Below are 19,844 nucleotides of genomic sequence, written 5' to 3' on the forward strand. Positions count from 1 at the left end.
TTTGTGATTCTACTTATTTTGTTTTAATTGAGAATCATATATTGTATAATTTTGTGAAGCTTAAACAACAATGAATATCATGCCACAAGGATGAAATTGTTCAGGGTTTGTGATGTAAAAAACATGGAGATTCATTATGATCAAATGTTAAAAATGAATTTTTTTTTTAATCATTACAATATTTTCATCAAAATACTTTCCATATAAAGAAAACAAAAATGTATAATATCTTTATATTTTAGTTTTTTTTTTTTTCCTACAGTGTTGTATTTAGAATTTGTAAAATTAGCATAAAATATGGTTTATGTAGGCATTAAATTTTTTGATTCCTGTCAAAGAAAAATAATGTGTATGCAGGATGGTGATTCTTATAAATTGACTGTTGTAGCACCATATTTGAGACTCAAATCAGTAAGGTTGTGATGCTAATATATTCGTGCAAACTTTTTTCTCTTGCATATATATTTCTGTGAAATATTAAATGACTGAAGTAATAATATGTTGGAACTCTTGGTTTCTACTCTCTCTTGATCTCTACTCTTGGTTTCAATAATATGTTAATGAATATTTTATTTTCAGTGATTGAATCAGAATAGTATGGAATGCCAGTAAGGTGTCATTATTTATGTCTAGCTTAAAATTGCTGGTCTTTTGTAATTTACTTAAAATTAAACAAAATCTGAGATTAGTGTCTTGTTTGCAAAACATTGCAAGATATCACCTGAATAGGATTTCAAATAAAAATGATTAAATTACATATGAGTACCCTTACGTCTAAAAAGTGATCTTTGTAACATTTTCAAAGAATCCTTAAATGTTCATTTGGAAATATTGGGTCCAATTCTGTAAATAAATGCCTGCCCTTTTAAAGTATAAGATTTAATAATGATTCATGAAGTGGTTTATCTCTGCCTTGTGGAATTTCCACAGTAATTTGTTGAGCAAATGTACTTTTGGGCCTGAAGCTTGTCTCATTAAATGTTTGGTTGAAATGGAGGATTTGAGTGCACATTTGGAATTCAATTAAAATGTTACCTGCAAAAAAAAAAAAAAAAAAAAGTCTACCAAAATGTACTGAAAAATAGAGATAAGTACTTTAGTATGATTCATGAGTTAGTTGGGTCATATAACCTTGTTGAGTGAATACTTAATATATTAAAGGCAATTCATAATATTGTTACAGCAGGTAAACTGTGTGGAAAAATGATAAATCAAAAGGTTAATATCTATTCTCCATTATAGTAGTGTATTTGCTTCCTTCATTTTATTGAGTAGATGTTTAGATATTTATATGAATATTAAGATGGAAAGATAACCCAACTAACTTATTCTCTGAGAAATTTGGTGAACTCCTTTATTATGAATAAATATGTGCATAACTTTCAAAGCAATTCACTTTAAATAAAATCAAAATAAATAAAATTGCGTTAATAAAGATCAATGATGTATTCTTCATATTGTCAGAAAAATGTAAACATTGAGATATGTTGCAGATCTTGTTGTAAGTGATCATAGATCTTTCTATCATTTTTGACGTCTGTTATGAGCAAACTGTATCTAATGGGGGATCATCTTCCAAAACTAGTCCTTAAACAAATTCAGGATATTCCTGCATGGTTTAACATAACATGAAGATATTTGAATTTGTGAAATAAGTCCTTCCTCAATATATTTTGAAAATTATTCAAGTTATGAGATGTTTTTGGTCATCTGACTAAATTAAAAAGTTTAATTGGTCTTCTGATTGAGTGAAAAGTATTCTTCTTTCACATACTTCTTTCTTTCATATCATTGATTATAATAATGGATGAAAGTTAATGCATAAGAAAGTTAGGTTACATGAAGGAACTAAACTTAAACAAATTCTGAAATATGTTAGAACTTTTGAGAGTACTACAAAAAATTTTGATGCCATACATTATATTATGCTGATAGTTTGGATAAAATATTAGTTGTCACCTTCTCAAAAAAGGAACAAGTTGATTTAAAAAAAAAAACTACTTTGTCAATTATGCAAGATAAGCTCTACCTGGGCTAAACTTTTTCAGCTTTTTCATACCATATTCTTATTGTTGAAAGATGGTTCATACTACTCACAAAGTCTAAAAAATGTGTGAAACAGAGATGGTTCAATTAGATTTACATTGTCTTCAGGATTTACAGTACCAAAATTTGATTTAAAAAAATCGATGTGAGACAGCATCTTAGACTAAAGCAACATAGTTTAACATACCCTAATTGGTGGCTTCCCCTAGAGTCACCTAATATGAGGATGAGAAACTCTCTGGCATGGTGGTCGGTTCTTGCCACCCGAATGGGTGCAGAAATGGTGGGGTTCGGCTACCTCTTTTCTATGATGGGATGTGCTGCCCATGGGAAGGGTAGTACTGTAGCCAGTGATAGCCCTTAGGACTCAACCATTGTTCCCGTCAATGTTGTCGTGAGTTCCGATCATTGAAATTTAATCCAAATGCCTTTAATTAGGCATGGCAGAGTAGCTTTGTGTGGCTTTACCCTAATTGGTGGGATAGAGTGTAAATGATGCTTAAATTTCAGCTACTTGTTTGGCGTGAGTTCTGGGTCATTTCATAAAAAATTTTGAGATTGGAAAAAATCAACTGAATTATGTATTTTATCAAAATTGAATGCATAAAATCACTCATATTATCAAAGCATCCAAAACGATTGATTTTTGTTTTTTGAACTACCAGAGTGCATCTGTTTGTAAAATATTAAAAATTTCAAAATCCATTGAAATTTTAAAATTTAAGGAATTTTGTGTAAACTCAAAATGTTACGCATGGCTTTTAACTTTAATTTTTTCTTCGCCAGGCAATTAAAATGAAGAATTTTGATGCTATTAAAAAACAAAATCCTTATTCTATATCATTTTAGCCTAAATTGGAATGTTTTTTTTGTCTGCTTTCTCATTATCCCTCCAATTTTTAAACAAACTGAAGATTTAAGAGTTTGTTCCCCCCCCCCTTCTTCTTTATCATGCAAAAATGCAACTTTTCAGTTCTATTAGAGTTCGCTACTCAAAAATCCATTTTTTTCTTTTCAACTTATTATACACATTTTATGATTGCTTTTATTCCATAATGTTCATCTCTATTTTCTAAAAACCTATCTTTCTTAGTGTTATCTATCTAATTATCTGTAAAGATTATTTTTTTAATACTAAGTACGATATCTACTTGAAAAGCAAGGAGCACTATTATACCAAGCAACTTTGTTTTTCTTAATAATTAGATTATGTGTTATCAAACAGAAGATGTACGATTTTTTTATATTACTGAACTCTTCTTTTTTCCAAATATATGCAGAATATTATCTCAATTTTTTTTAATAATTAATATTCTTTGACAATCAGCAAACAAGTTTACAAAAAAACTCCTATGTTTGAATGTTTTATTTTCTCATTTGTTGGAGAAGAAATTTTCCTAAGAATTGATTATTTGATTAGTGGCTTATCAACTCACTTGATCTTTGTTGACCAAAACATCCATCTTAAAACAAGGGTTTATTCTCTCCTATTGATATTCAATAATTCTATTGATGTCCGATTTTCTGACAAGGCATCATTTTGTATAATGGATATTTGTTGGTTGTCAGGGTTCTGTTTGTGGCAGCATCTAGAAAAACAAATGATTATTTTTCGATATTGTATTTAATCAGATTTTGAGTTAATATAAAAATTAATTCATATGTTTTTGGACTTAAGTTATTGCATACTTAAATTTTTTTACGACTCAGGTTTTTAGCTCATTAATATAAAACATAACTCACAAATAAATGAATAAATACATCATGAAAGAGATTAAATATATAGATAATTTTATCTAGCTTTAAAGTGCCAAGAGGCGATTCCGTAGAAGTTAATAAGAATGTAAAACGTTAATATTTGATTTTTTTAAAAATAATAATAAATTTTACAGATTGATATATTATCGGTAAATTACGATGTGCATGACAAAAATTATACCATATGCTCTAAAAGGCAGAAAGTTGGACCTAGTGCTTGCAAATGTGGCAAGTAGTAAAATATTGATTAATATTTGCTTACTAAATAAGGATGTTTCAAAATTATAAGTAGATTTTTAATTAAAATTTTAATATTTTACCTCAGTAACTTTGGAGCATATTATTGCGTAAAAAATTTTAAAATTCAAAAATTAAGTTTTTTATTGATGCAGTTTTATTTTCATATATTTTTTATTTAATTTTAATAAATTAAAAAATATTTTTAAGTAAATTTTCCAGCAAATTATTACACACACACACACACACGCACACACACACACATATATATATATGTATAGAGATAATAGTTTCTTAATTAATCTACGTTCTAAAATTAATTTCCTGTTCACTCGAACTCCGTCTTAGTAATTTTAACCTGCTGAGTTGCAGTTGAAAATTTTTCACTTTCTTCCTTAAGGTCAAAATTCTTTTTTTTTTTTTTTTTTTTTTTCCTTACTTTCTGCCTTCCTATTCGGTTTTCTATGCTGTGCTCATCATGGTTTTTAAAAATAATGATAAAAATTGAATTATTTCCTAAAATCATGAAGGATAAAAATTGTTAAAGAATTCCACGAATAAGTTTAAAGAATAAGTTTTAAAGTAAAATAAAAGTAGATGAATCAAATCTAAATGTTACAATGTTTTGGTCTAAATATTAGAATCTCCTTAAAAAATATTTAGCAAATAAATTTGAATTTCGCTTTGACCATCCTAGGTGGATTCAGTAAGTTTCTGACGTAGCAATTTGTTTGTCATTTCTGAAGCGACATCTTGAGGAAATGAATATATCTATGCATCTTGCATTATTCCAGATACAATAGGCCTTTGAAGTGCGGTGTGTTCGGAAAAATTTATTATAAAAACTTATCAACCAAGATAAGACTGTAACATACTCCTTTTATAAAAAATAGTTTATTAATAATTCGTTTACTGTAAAGGTATCTGGTTGATATGTAAACATGCTCATGAAATGTCATGTAGAAATAAATTACTTATAAAAGTTACAGAATTTTTGGTTTCACGTTGAATTTAAGCTATCCTATTTATTATCAAGTTATCCAGTTGCATATGCAAAACTTTCTTCTGAATGTAGAATAGTGTTTTAATACTAATGTCTATTTTTAGAAATTTGATGCAGAAAAAAATTTGAGGAAGGGTTTAAAAACTAACAATAATCGTGCAGGTAAAATTTTACAAGCACCAAGGCAAGCACTTCTTCGGAATGAAAAACTTTGACACATTGTAATATTCAGATAATAATCTATATTTCTAACTGCAAGTTTAATTTGTGGTTGAAGTTCATGGAATTTCAGACTGTCAGAACGCGTAATCCCGACTCTTCTGTTTTGTGCTCGAAATAACTGTCTGAAAATGAAACATTTGGGGAAAATCAGCGAAATGTCCAAGATTAAGGATACCTTTTTTTCATCTATCCATCTTATTTTCGCTTTTCCATAGCGTTTACAGTATGGTTTTCTTTCTTTCTTTATTGTTGTTTCCTTAGATTTTTGCTATGCAGTAAATTTTTCCATGTTTGCGTTTTTGAAATGTTTCGCTTTTCTTAGTTTACACCTCGTCATTTAACTTGAAGAAGAAGGAAATTTTGAAGTAAAATGGTATTTTAATCAACTTGAAAATCTATTTGCGACTTCGTTGCATATTAGATAATTCCAATCCTGTCCTATGAAAGATAAATAACTAAAAAAATACGCTACAAAGTATATTACCACTCTTCATCTAGAAGAAAATAAGCAAATATAGGTCAGCAATTAATTTACTAAGAATATTTATTTGAGATAAATATTAGAAATAAGGATGAAACACTCTATAGGTTTTTAAAGCCTTTAAATGCTATCCACTTTTTAAAACCTGAAAATATAATTCGCTTCGTTTCGGCATATAGAATTTTTTTTTTTTTTTTTCAGAGATGAACATTTTTTTTCCCGAAAGAAGTTTTATGGACCAAAAAGAAACATTTGTGAAGAAAGAAAGCATTTATTAATAAATGTTTACTCAAATGATAATGAATCACTTCGAAATTTATGCGTACGCAAACTGAATTGAGCCTTCAGAGTAAAAAAGAGCTTCCTTTTAGTTTGTGATACTGCTTGGAAACGTAATTTTAAACGAAGTGGAATGTAATTTTAACCTTAAGCGAAGGAGTAACAGATGAAATGACAGATGTATAGTATGGAAAAGGTAAATTCTTTAATAAATCGTCCCGAAAATTTAGCATTTTTCTTCCAAAAATTAAATATATATATATATATATATCACCCACCCCCATCTTTATAAAATTCTCATTGTAAATAGAATCTCAAAAGTCTCCAATATTTTACTATACACTTTTTATCGGTTTGTGTGTGTGTGTGTGTGTTGGTAAATTCTGAAAGTTCTATTATTTTAATCACTTTAGATAAGATCCAATATAACTACCCCAGTTTTTCTCCTCTCCTTGCTAGATAAAAAACCATGAACAGGTGTTTCTACAAATCTCCCCTCACCCTCCTAATTGCTCGAAAATAAGACCTTCGGTTTAAAAAAACGATTTTTTGAAAAGTTACTGTGAATAAAATTGGTATATAAAAAAGGATGGTAGTTGTTTATTTTTATGAGCTGTTGTAAGTAAACCCGAGACAACAACCATTTTGGTTAAATCTTGGCGTCTTGTGTGTAATAGAACTTCGTAATTTTGGCGCAATCAGAAAATAGTAAAATAAAAGCATTATCTTGAAGTACTTGCCAAGTAAATCCGGGAATGCTATCATTTTGTTGAAATCTTGGCCACTTTTGTATGATGGGGCTTTAAGATCTTGGCGTAATCGCTAAATAAATCCCAGGGTTAGAAGTTGTAAAAATAAACAAGCGCCAAAAGAATTTTTTTTTGATGAAGTCTTACCGCTTTCTCAGTGTCCATAAAGATACTGCAACGATCAGGATGATGATCCATGGGATAACTATGAAGCTGATTCTATATATTTTTTTGCGTCGATTAGAATCGAGTTCGCCTGTAAAGAGAAAGCTATTTTTAAACGGAGAACTTTTTTTACAAATTGAAAAAATAAATAAATAAAAGAAACGCAAACAAGGTTGAAAATTATTGCTTACGGAATAAAACATTGTAGCATTCCACAGATATTTTTGAAGATTATATATATATATATATAATCTTCAAAATGCTTCTTCAATGCTTATATCATAGATGCTTTATAAAAAATAAAATTCAAAATAAGCTGACCCAAAAAATATATGGCTGATGGAAAGAATCTCTTTTATTTCCACTTTATCAAATAATATATATATATATATATATATATATATATATATATATATATATATATATATATATATATATATATATATATATATATATATATATATATATATATATATATATATTATTTGATAAAGAAGCATATTCTTCGATCTGTGCATGTGACATAAAAACTTCGAAATAAAAAAAATCACTGCTAGCTCTTCAATTCTCGAATAGTTGAAAAAGGCCTCGCAACGTTCAATTCTCTGCTGCTGATATTTGCTGAAATTTTGTGCTTAAAAACTTAAAATGTTAAAGTTTCTGATATGGCTAAAAAGTAAAACGTAGCAGATCTGGAATTTATGAAATTTTATTAAAAGGTTAAAATGTGATTTCAAAAAAATGCTTAGGTCGACCAACAAAACATCCCAGCGAAAGAATTTCTGTTCGTGAAATTACGAGGACTTTAGTATTTCCAATTTCAAGGTCTGGTGTTCACCGGCACAAAGAGACAAACAAATTCATATGCATGCATTGGACGGATAAATCGTTAAAGGTCTTCTTCAGTGACGGAAAAAAAATCAATTTAAGTGGTCCTGGTGGCTGGGCGTACTATTGGCATGATCTATGACGAGAACTTCGCGAGTTCTTTGGTCGACAGCAAGGAATGGATTCATGGGAAGCTTTCTGTTTCAGCAGATATCGCTCTTCTTAATGGTCGGCACTGCTTTGAGAATTATCAAAATCTCCTCAAAAGCAATCCACTTTCAACTGGAAATATCTTAGCAGGGGAAAGCTGAAAATTCCAACAGGACGATGCGCCGATTCACATTTCTTACACAACAGATTGGTTTACGCAGAAGAGTAGAGTGACTGTTGTTGTTGTTTTTTCTTATGGCACTTGCCACGGACAAGCCCGCTGTTCAAAGACAGCCGATTTAAGCCTAAGGAAGAGTGCCTCTTGTTTTTATCGTAGAGCCAACTTGGGCCAAGAGTACGACTTGACTACTCACGCATCACTCATTTGCTTGCACAACCCCTTTTTACAGGAGGGCACATTCACACATCTCACAGATAGAACAGGAAGAACAACCATGTCCAAACCGGGACTCGAACCCATGACGTCCAGATCACGAGGAAGATGCGCTTCCCCTATGCCAGGACGCTGGCTTGACTGTTGTAGACTGATCAGTCATCAGCCCAGACCTGAAACTGATGGAAAACCTTTGGGGAGTACTTGCACGGGATGTGTATGCCCATGGTTGTCAGTTTTCGACTATTGAGGAATCAAAGCAACAAGTAGAGCAGAGTTGGTTCTCTTTACAGCCGCACTATTTCCAAACTCTTGTTCAAACCATGTTTGATAGGAGTTCCAAGATAATTCAAAGCAATGGATACAACATTTGAATTTAAATACAAAATTTTGAAAAAGTCCTTACATTTTTAATGACAGCCTATTTTTATTTTTATTGTTTTTTACACAAATTCTGTAAAATTTATGTCATATTTCTTTATTGTAATAAACTTATGTTATGATGCTATAAGTTTATTATTTTTTGTAATATTTATTTTTATTATTTCGTGATTATTTTTTTTTGAATATTTATTTGAAAAAATCGCCTGTCTTTATAATTTTTAGATGCATTGTATATATTTCTACGTAGCATATAACTTTTAAAATAATTACGAAGACAAAGAGCATTTGGTTTAAGAATTGCATTACACAAAATTAGATTTTGGTGTTAAAACGAACATTTTATCCAAATGCACTTTTGTCTTTAAACAAAGTAATATCGGATCTATGTAATAGGAAGTAATAATTCATATCTGAGGTTTGCCCAGATATAAATATTGCCAGATACTGCCAATGGATCAATTTGATATTGCCTTTACTCACTGAGAGAGATACATTTGCCCTTTTGATCTTTAGCCGAAGGTGCGCAAACGCACACTGTTTTGCACACGGACAGAGGATCCACCAGGATAGAGCACTGTTCATCGAATTTACATCCGTCGTACAGGGAGTAAACTAAAAGATATAAAATTTAGAAAAAAAAATTAAAATCTTTTCCCCAAAAAAGGTTATTAAATATCATTTTAAAAGGTTTATTAAAAAATACTTTATCCATTTTATACGTTTTTGAAAAAGTACAGAAGAATCTGAGCCATACGATATTACTTTATTTCATACCTTTTTATAGCCTCACCTTTTCAAAAGGTTAAGGTTAAAGGGAAAATATGTGATGCATGCGGATCTTAGTATCCTTGTCGCGAACGTAAACACCCAGCGTTGATTTAAAAATGGTCGATGAAGAAGCCTAAAATCGAGTGTTTTTATATAATAGATGTACTCAAATTTTCACAACTCATGTAGTTTTAGTCGCAGATTTTTCATTTGAAATATTTGTGTTTCAAGAACTTTTTTAAATATGACTCAAGATTGGAAGTCTGTATAAAAATATAATATTCGTAATTCATCAGAACATTTATTGATTCAAATTGTATTAAATAGTGTTTAACATCTATTCATATAAATAAGAAGAACTTTAAGAATAATTTAGATCTTGACTATTGGCTTATTTACAAAATGCACAGTTCAAAGAAAACATTTCCAATGGAGACTGCAGATGTTTTGAGTCTGGTCCTTCGCAGGACCAGAATATGAATTTCAAACTTTCCCAAAAGTCATTTTATTTACTTGCATCACATTAAATTACTTCGTCCAAAACATAAAATATTTTTCACTTAAGTGAAAATCGCTTTACGGAATCTAAAAACGATTTCTACATGACCTTTAGATGATCTTTCTCTAGCGAGAACAATTGAAATTCCACATATCTCACCCGAAGTAACCAGTAGTTTTGAGAGAAATGCAACTCGCAGGACCACTGGCTGCAAATTACCATACATACACACGCGCGTGCGCACGCGCGGACATACACACACAAAAGATATCTGCTCCTACGACAGAAACCACGACAAAATATTTAAAAAGTTTATATATTTCTCTTGATCTAATTTTTTATAATGCTTATCTCCTTGCAGATCAAATTATTTTCTTCTTTAAAAAAGCAAAAAGAATTTCTCGCTTTTTGCTAAATCTCTAAAACGTCTTTCCCGGCAGAGAGACAGAGACTCGTTCCTATGGTCCTACTGAGGGAACTAACTGAATGCAGAGCTCTTTCGTTTTTCAACGGAATGACGCGCGCTTCGTCGGAGAGGCGATAAAAATCAGTTTTCCTTTTTTCACGCTCTTCTTTTGGTGAGAATTAGAATAGGCAAGCATGTCGTAGATTTGAGAAGACTTTGATTCAACCAATAAGCGATGATTTCATCACAATATTATAAAAATATCAAATCAGAGGTTAACTGCCTTGGAAGTGATTTTTTAATTGCTTTTTGACGTGGTTGGGGCCCGATTTCATTGTTTTGAACAAGAGTTATATTTAATTATAATCCTTTGATAAATTAGTTGATCCAAGCATTATGATTAGTTAATTATAATCCTTAATAATAACCCATAATTAGTTAATTATAATAATATAATTTCTGATAGGATTTATTGTAAATAAATGATACTAACTAATACGCACTTAGTTACACAGCAATATTTAACTACAAGAAAGTGTTTTAATTTTAGATTATAAAAGGCTTGGTGATCTATAGAAGGCATATATAGCAAATTGTATGTATTTATTATATACTTACTCATTTCTGAACAAGCGGCAAAACTCCTTCCCGTGTTCCTATCTTTGACTGTTAACTGGATATCGCTAAGGGGGCATTCACAGATACCATACTTGCAGACGGCCTTGTCTGTCTTGCAGTCGCTGGGCAATTCGCAAGTTCCGTCATTTCTTTCACCGGCTAGCAAAGAATAGGCATACATCAAAATCCAAAACAATTACAATGTTAAGTCATTAGTGAAGTAAGAAAAATAATTACTTCAAAGGAGACGTTTCCTTTAAAAAAAATGAATGGTGGATTTCCATTTAAAAATTTATAAAGTAGTTAAATGAATAAAACATTTTGTCTTTATCTTTCAATTATTCTTCCAGATTGTAAATTAAATTTTAATTTTAAGTATTAAAACAAACATTTAAACTGAATATTTTAGTGGATAATATAGATTGTGGGTATACAGCCAAAAATGTCTAAATTAGGGAAGAAAAAAAAATTATTTAATGTGTTTTTGTTCTTTTAAAATGTCATCTCTATAATAGAAAAAAATTATGGCTATCAATGTTTTTGCACTGATATGCACATTTCTATGTAATAAGTTGATGTATTTGTACGACTGATTGTCTTTGTTTAAGGAACGCTATATTAAAGCAACAAAAATACATTAAATTAATTTCCTTTTTGGTCTGATACATTTAAAAAAGGAATTAAATTCTTAACTATGTCGCGATTTCTTCTTTCTTTTTTGTAGTTTAATTCAATTTCTTTCTTTCATTAAAAGAAAGAGAGGGATAAATCAAAGAGCTATTTCGGAGATGGACTTTACTGAACTGCTAAATTTCTATTCATTTTCATTAGAAAAATAATATCTATAAAATAAAAAACGAAAACACAGCATATTTTTAATTGTGAAAACAAACCAACAAAAACTATGGGTAAAAATTAGTTAAATACTTATAGTAGCTATTTCGTCAACCATTATTTTTGTTTTGTTCCGAAAATGATGATATAGCTGATAAAATAGAATTTAAAATATTTAAAATCTATTATAATTCCTTTAATTTTATGCCTTTTAAGTTTTTAAAATTTATTTTGTCATTTTTTCTTTCTTTGAATTCGAAATGAAACTGAATTTATGCAGATGAAATACATGAAATTTCTTTGTAAAGATACCATGTGTATTATTTTAAAAAAATGAAATCTGTTGTCGCAAATTTCAAGCCATCATGTGAGAACAATTTTATTTTGCGATATAAATTTTGATCAACAAGAGTTGGATTTTCAAACCATGAAATGCATTGATGAATCCAACCATATGAAATATTCTGAGAATACTTAGATTGAGTTTTATCCCATAACCTTTCTATAGAAATTTCCTCATTAATTCAATAAGATGTAGAAGTTGAAATTTCTGATTCAGAATCCAAAAGTACATCTTTTGAAATTATAAAGGTTTCTGTAATTTTTTTTTCATCTCCTACTCTAGTTGTATACCCAATTCAAACTTATATTTAACTTAATCCAACTTAGTATCTGTTTCTATTTTTTTTATCATTATTATTATTATTCTAGTACTTTCTCTCGTTGACTTCTTTTTTCAAAAACAGTCTCAGCAAATTCAAATATTTTTCGTTTTTTCCTCCCTTTGCTTTAGATTTTCATTTAGCTTCTCGCTCTTTTACTTATCTTAGGGCCAAGAGCCCGAAGATAAATAAAAAAGCGACCGTACATTTACATTTCCGTATAGTTTCTCATCTTCGTTTTTGCTCTTTTTAACTTGATAAATTTTATGACCCGTTGTCTTTATATTGCCACAAAGAAAATACAATTTGTGAAAGCAGTTTGTATCTGGTTTATCTTAAAAAGTAAAATAAATATAAAACAAAAAGAAACACAATCTAGCTTCAAAGATACATTAAAAAAATAATACAGCTTAAAGAACGAAAGCTTCTGGAAATTCCTGCAGCTGTTACATTAAACCAGTAAATATTTCTGCTCTTTTATTTATTTTATTTAACTACTTTTCTTGATGTTATTAAATTTTAGTCCACGTGTATTACTTTATCATTTTCTAAATGAGGAAATAGGCGTAGAAGTTTTTATTATTTTTTAATTTGTCAATATTTATATCTATGCAGTTTTTTCCTACATCATAAACTACATTTCGAAAACAACATCATGATTTCACGTAATGATAATAAATAAAAATAAACCTATCTTCGTATTTACTCAATAAACTATAATAAGGCCATAAATGATAATAGATAATGTTTTATATTTAATGATGTATTTATATATAATGAAAGCGGTATTTAAACGATAATAGATAAATAAATGCTCCTTGAATTAATGAAAAGACGAATTGTGGAATCCGAATTTTGGAATATACAGAGTGGTTATAATTAATGTTCCACTTTGAAATGGTCATAAAAGGAAAACTACTGGACCAAATGTTATCAAACTTAAAGGAAGTCATGGGAATTTCTTTTACGCAGACACACACACACAAAAAAAGTTTAAAAACTCATCACCAGGGGCAGGGTGTGTAATGTTGTTAAACAAAATAGGGCATGAAGACTGTTTTAAAATGTGTTTAATCGTTTCTGAAATGTGTTACAAAGTATGTTCAATGTGGCATCCATCATTTTCTGACAGCAAGCTAAATCGCATTACTGCATTCTCAACAATAGCTCTTCGCATATCCTTGGGATATTCCTCTCTTCCTAAACTATACCTTTGCAAAGCACGCTAATCAATGCTATCGCATTCATAATAACATTTAACTAGAAAAGAATGATCTTGCATGGTTCGAGACATTGTCAATTCGTAACAATGAGTGCTCTGACAAACAGGCTCACTTTTATCTGGAAAGCCAAATGACGTATAAAGCGCATCTGCATAAAACATTTGCTTCTTCCTGCCGTAAGCCAATTACAAGACATTGCGGTTTTATATAACCCCACAAACAGTTTCGTTTCAGAAACAATGAAACACATTTTAAACCGATATCTTCATGCTTATTTTGTTTAACAATATTGCATACAGCGCCATTTCTCCCCGATGGTGAGTTTTTAAACTTTTTTGTGGTGGAAAAGAAATTCCCAAGTCCTCCTTTAAACTGTTAACAAAGTTTGATAACATTTGGTCGAGTAATTTTCCTTTTATGACCATTTCAAAGTGGAACTTTAATTATAACCACCCTGTGTTTTACGAGATTGAAAAAAGGAGTATAGTTTTTCAGAAATAGAGATAATCTAAATAAGATTATATAGAGACAAAGATAATTTAGATAAGTGTTTTGTTAAGTAGTGTTATTTGCTCCTATTAGATAAACATACTTTTTAACTCCTATTTGTATTTCTAAATATGCAAGATTTTCAGGGCAGTAATCTGTGTTGATTTTGGCTACAGGGTAATCTTTGCCATTGCTGCATATTAAAGTCCTATTTCTATGCACTTGTAAGCTGAACGTCTATGCGGGTTGCTTTCAGTTATGAATCTATTTATCATAAAAACGTTTTAATTGCTTTTGTCGTTTGAAATTGTGTTTATCTTTTGTAATCACCGAAAAAAATCAAGAACGACATGTGATGTTATTCCATGAATAAGGAAGTATCGCAAGAAAATAAAGGACTTCCTTTGGAGTGAATGAATTTTATCGCTTTAGGATTTCCTGATAAAAAATTACGGTTTGTTTTTTAATAATTTGTGTTTTAGACACGTTTTTCTCAACCGATAGAAACAAAAAAAAAAAAAAAATGACTAATACTCCATTTGTAGTCAAAAAATTCCATACCAAATTTGATATATTTAAATATATGCGTTTTTGAATTAGAGTTAATTTACATGTTTTTGAAAGTACAGACCGACAGACAATCAGTCCGTAGTTGGATTTGCTCTATTAGCTCTTTAGTTTTGTAATTATCATATTAATTCATTTTAGATTAGCTGGACAGACGAACTTATTTTGAACAGATTTAACTCAAAATTTGACAGAAATCTGCAAAATTGGTATAAAGATCGTATACCAAATTTCAACCGTCTAGCTTAAAACGTTTTTAAGTTATCTTTGCCACAGACAAACAGACGGACATTTTCTAAAAATATTTTTCGAACTCAGGGGGAGATTCGTCAAAATCGCGAGTTCTAATTTTTTGACGATAATTATACTTTCTCTATACTACGTATATGAGAAAGTGAAAACCTCGCCTATCTCCTATAATTTAAAAATGATGGCTGATAAAATGAATATGCTACAATACGCAGGAACCCAAATTTGAAACGTTTTTGATATCCTATACGAAAAGTAAGCGCATTTTTTGAAAGAGTATGGAAAATCTTATAAGAGTAAGCCGTTTTCATTAGGATACCTAGATTTAGAGCTGAACTTCAAGTGTCGAACGCTTAGCGATATTCAAAATCGAAATGTGGTCAAAATTTTTAATACTAAATACTGAAAACACCTTTTAAGCTACAATCTGTTAAATCTGCCATCAGTCCGTTTCATTAGTTTTCGAATGAATCTTGGTGTAAGGGTTTAGGTGTAATTCAGTCATTGGGAGAATTTTAAAAAGAAGTTTTACGTGATAAACCGTAATGGCCATTCATTCGTATCAATTCCAAGTGAAATCATAACAAGCAAAAGTTAAAAAAGAATTTGTTTCTTTTATGTCTACGTTAAAAGAAAGATACAAAAATAGAAAAAAAGAGGGAACTAATTAAAGAGATTTCTGATATTCGCATCTGTTTAATGTTGTTGTTAAAGTTTGAATATCATAAAATGATTCGATGCCAGCTGTGGATGATATTACTTTTGATTTTATTCTTTAAACAAGAAACTTTCACACTTGCTCCTCATAATTTTAACTCTTATAATAGGTAATAATATATAATGTCTTTATGAAAATTTATATTTTATTGTAGCATTTTATATTGTATTTCAGAATATTTTCAAACAGAGGACAGATTGATATAAAAACAGCAAAACTGTGTCTTCAAAATAATATTTACGATTTTTTTTTTCAATTATACGTAAAAAATAAAACTGATTCCCATATTATCTGCTCGTTGTTCTTTTCTCATTTCAACCAGTAAGCCTATTATTAGGCTTAAAAGAACAGAAAAATACAGAATGCCATCATTTTATAATTAAAAATGGAAAATTCAGGTAAAATTGAGTTATAGATGAATATCTTCTAATATTTTGCTACAAAAATGTAATACTTTTACATGATGGATAAATGTATTAACCCTTTCTAAGGCCGTGGGAAGTATGCTTCCCACCAAATTTATCAATCTTTGTATGAAATTATGTAGGTTGGCATAAGTTCTGACAAATTTTTTTAGAAAGACAGAAACTTAGATGATTCAGTTCTTTATCTCACACAAAATGATGTGTCTTGGTTTGTCACTTAATTATTAATTAACCAAATTAATTCATGAATCAAATTAAATTTATCTAATAAGCTAAATGAATCCCTTTTCTTATTCTAATTTCAAGCCTAAAAATATTTTAACATAATATGACTAGAAAAAATGGCCCTCTAAAGGGTTAAATTAAAAGAACGTCAATACCAGAGATAATTTTAAATGATGATGTAAAGTTATATTTCTGGTTTTAATTTTTAAAAATTTGGAAAAACACAATCGCTTAACTTGGACAAATAAACATATTGTAGACATATAACCATATGGTTTAAAATAAATTATTATACAGGATTATTATACAGGAAATATCCTTTCCATTTGTGGCCCAGTGAGATGAATTCTAAACCATTAAAGATATGCATATACATATCACTCTTTTAACCGATTTTAAACAATTTCAACTGCTTCAAAGAAGGTAATTCAATTAAGGAACTCTTATCTTCTCGAAGAAGTCTTTGATTTGTCTAAAATAATGAAATTTAATACTTCATAGCTTATCAGTTTTTATTGTATAAAAGTGGAATGTATTTCTTTAAAATATTTTTAAACCAAAAATATGTTATTAACTAGTAACTAAGACTAACAGACTATATAAAAATTAAGATTTCGTAATTTTTTCAACAATGCATTTACTCACAGAAATAATACAAAATATAATTCTTAAATCATTTAAAGCAATTTTCCAATTGGAAATATGCATATATTTATCTCTAATTGTTTAGAAGTTAACGATAGGATTATAATTTGATTGGACACTACGTATATGACTGCAAAGATTTATTTTCCTCAATCAGTTTATATTTAACTCTTTCTAAAAATAGTTCCTGATTTTTGAAAGAAAAATACGTATTTTTCATTTAAAAATTAAATAAATATAATATTCGTTAGTAATTTGAAACGAAAAAACAATTTCTTACCTCGGAGGAAGGGAAAGTCATACGAACGAACAAGATCTATGCATAATAGGGCAAAGATTGTGCAATATATCGTTGCATTCCTTAAGCGGAGCATTCTCACGTTATTTTGGAATTTCTTAAACAAAATTTGATGTTTCTAGTATGGAACATGATTTCAGAAATCTGCAAGAGATAATAATTATTATAAGCATGCAATTATGAAAAAATCAGTGCTCTACAGAAAACAGAGATATGAGTATTCAATAAGGTAGTATATTTAAGGAAAGAAATGGTTTTAATTATTTAACGTCGGCTTAAACTTAAATAAATATAACAAAATATCGATCTTTGAGGAAAAAAACAGATGTTAGAAAGTATGAAGGTTAAGAAAGATTTAATTCAACTTTCCATTATTTATTTTTACTTTCTGATATACGAAGTCTAAAGGAAGTATTGCAGTCGTCAGCAGTATTAGCAGAGAAAAACATTCCGTTTGCAGCCTAATCTTTTATTGAAAATTAAGATGGAAGTAATCTGAAAAACAATTAAGAAATCCATTCTCTATTAGGCACATGGAAAGAAAGATACTTGAATACTTCTTTAAATGGTTGCTTAACAGGACATTTTTTTTTTTTGGAATTGATTTAATTTTCATATTGATAAGCAAAAATGTACAAAAAAATAGCATAAAATTAAAAAATAATTTTAGTTGAACAGAATACTATTTTTTGCCAATCTTCAGGCGAGTATAATAAATTTGAAAAGAGCACAATTATGTAAACATAAATAAAGCATATTCACTCACAAGACTTTAAAAATCACAATGATTGAAATATCCACATTCTAAAAAAGTATTCGATTTTCAAACTTTTTTTTGAGCTAGAAAACAAAAATAACTTGGGCTGGAAGTGTATTTTAGTTGTCAGAGTGGCACCGAATTCGTTTTGCGTGAATTTCAAAAGCGACGTTACTGAGAAATTACACGTTTTGCATGAAAGTTAAGGAAGGATCCGACGGAAGATGTTTAGTTTCCGTTGTCGGTGCTGTACAATTTAGTTATTGTGTAAAGACAGTAATTTGCGGTATTAATGGTATATGTTTTTTAAATTTGATTTATTAACTAGTATTTCCATGGTCAAATATAGTTAGTCTTATTATTGAGCAAAATGTTGAAATTTTGTAGGGGCAACTAATTTTTATTATGAGAAGTAAATATGCATATTTATTGGAGCAAATAAAATTAATCATAAGGACTTTGTGTTTTTACTATTTTAACAAAATTGGTTTGTTTTTGTTGAGTATATTTACTGTTCCTTCTCAGATTCTAGCCCCCTCTCCCTAGCGCATTTGCGCATACGTAAGGATACGTTTATTTAGTCAAAAAGAAGGAGAAAGAAGATGGAAGAATCAGATGTTGATATTTAATGATAGCGTAACTTGGATTATACACGAAATAAAAAAGCGTAAAAATTGAAAAAAAAAAAAAAATGTGACATTGTTGGAAAAGGACGCTAATTCACAATAAAATACTTTTAAACAATTTTTATCTATTAAAGTTTTGATTAATAAATAAAGGATTTATTTTCCTAAAATTTGCTAATTCATTTTTTTTATGTTAAAATACTTCTTTTTTTTTTATTTGTTATTGAATTTTTTAATGATATTTTGGAATTAACAACGGTAGATAATCTCGGTCAATGATATTATGTAAAATATTCTTCGTACCACTCCTGAAAGTTTTTTTGGCACTGAATTAACCATATGCGCAATCAATAAGCAAGTTTGAGTTAAAATAGTAAAGTCAAAAATGACAGGATACTCAAATATATTTGGAAAACAAACTAAATGAAAAATTATATATTGAGACAGAAATCGAGGTCAAAGAATAATGAAGAATTCCGAATAATGTTCATCCTTCCGACTCTCACCCCTTAGCGAGGTAGAATAGTCGAAAACTGGTAGTCTCGGGATACTGAAACGAACTACATTTTCAATTCCGTTATGGTATTTTAAATGTCTACCAGTCTTTGTTTTTAATAAGTAAAGGAACGTATAAATGGAATTAACATTTTTGAAGGCGAATACTTGATGCGAGTACTCTCTTATTCCAAACTTAATCCCTGAGATTTTTCTAGTTTTGTATTTTTCAATCTTGAAAAATGGACTTGTATAAAATTCTAGATATATCAAAATATAAGCAAAGAGTTATTCTTTTGAAAAGACAGAGTGCTTCTAACTATTGCAATTCTTGGATAGTTGATATGAGACTGCAGTTTATTTATCAATTTTAATATATCTCCTTTATCACCCTCTGACAACATATGCATTGATTTTCAGTTCATGTTATCATATGTTCCAATTTCTGACATTAATCTCTCATCGTCGTTCATTTTGCTCAATATGTAATCTGTCTGCTTTTCCAAATCAGCCTCAATAGCTTTTTTCTTTTGTTATTCTATGCTTTAGATTTTTCGTCCTAATATTTCCATGGGTATATCTTTATTGTTACAATTTATTTCCTCTGTTTATAATTTAATGTGGTGGAAAACATCACGTTTTTG

The 19,844-nt window shown here is 29.3% G+C and overlaps 1 protein-coding gene across 1 annotated transcript; it reads right to left on the reverse strand.

The window, feature by feature from the left end:
* Positions 1-3,375: 3,375 nt before the first annotated feature.
* LOC129963902 (uncharacterized) lies at positions 3,376-18,241 on the reverse strand. The gene is made up of 6 exons (XM_056078489.1): positions 18,089-18,241; positions 17,305-17,466; positions 10,988-11,146; positions 9,177-9,308; positions 6,923-7,031; positions 3,376-3,635 (listed from the first exon to the last, which is right to left on the reverse strand). The coding sequence occupies exons 2-6, from the start codon at positions 17,396-17,398 to the stop codon at positions 3,524-3,526; spliced, it is 606 nt and encodes a 201-aa protein (XP_055934464.1). The 5' UTR covers positions 17,399-17,466; positions 18,089-18,241; the 3' UTR covers positions 3,376-3,523.
* Between the last annotated feature and the right edge of the window lie 1,603 nt (positions 18,242-19,844).

This window comes from Argiope bruennichi, chromosome 3 (genome assembly GCF_947563725.1).
Source record: "Argiope bruennichi chromosome 3, qqArgBrue1.1, whole genome shotgun sequence".
NCBI classification, from domain to species: Eukaryota; Metazoa; Arthropoda; class Arachnida; order Araneae; family Araneidae; genus Argiope; species Argiope bruennichi.

What these genes read in the sequence shown, in the direction of transcription:
- LOC129963902 (XM_056078489.1), bottom strand. Translation starts at nt 17,398, where the DNA reads ATGCTCCGCTTAAGGAATGCAACGATATATTGCACAATCTTTGCCCTA. An exon ending in GGGCAAATGTATCTCTCTCA is followed by an intron (nt 7,032 to 9,176) that starts GTGAGTAAAGGC and finishes TTCTCTTTACAG; the next exon opens with GCGAACTCGATTCTAATCGA. An exon ending in TTATGGACACTGAGAAAGCG is followed by an intron (nt 3,636 to 6,922) that starts GTAAGACTTCAT and finishes TTGTTTTTCTAG; the next exon opens with ATGCTGCCACAAACAGAACC.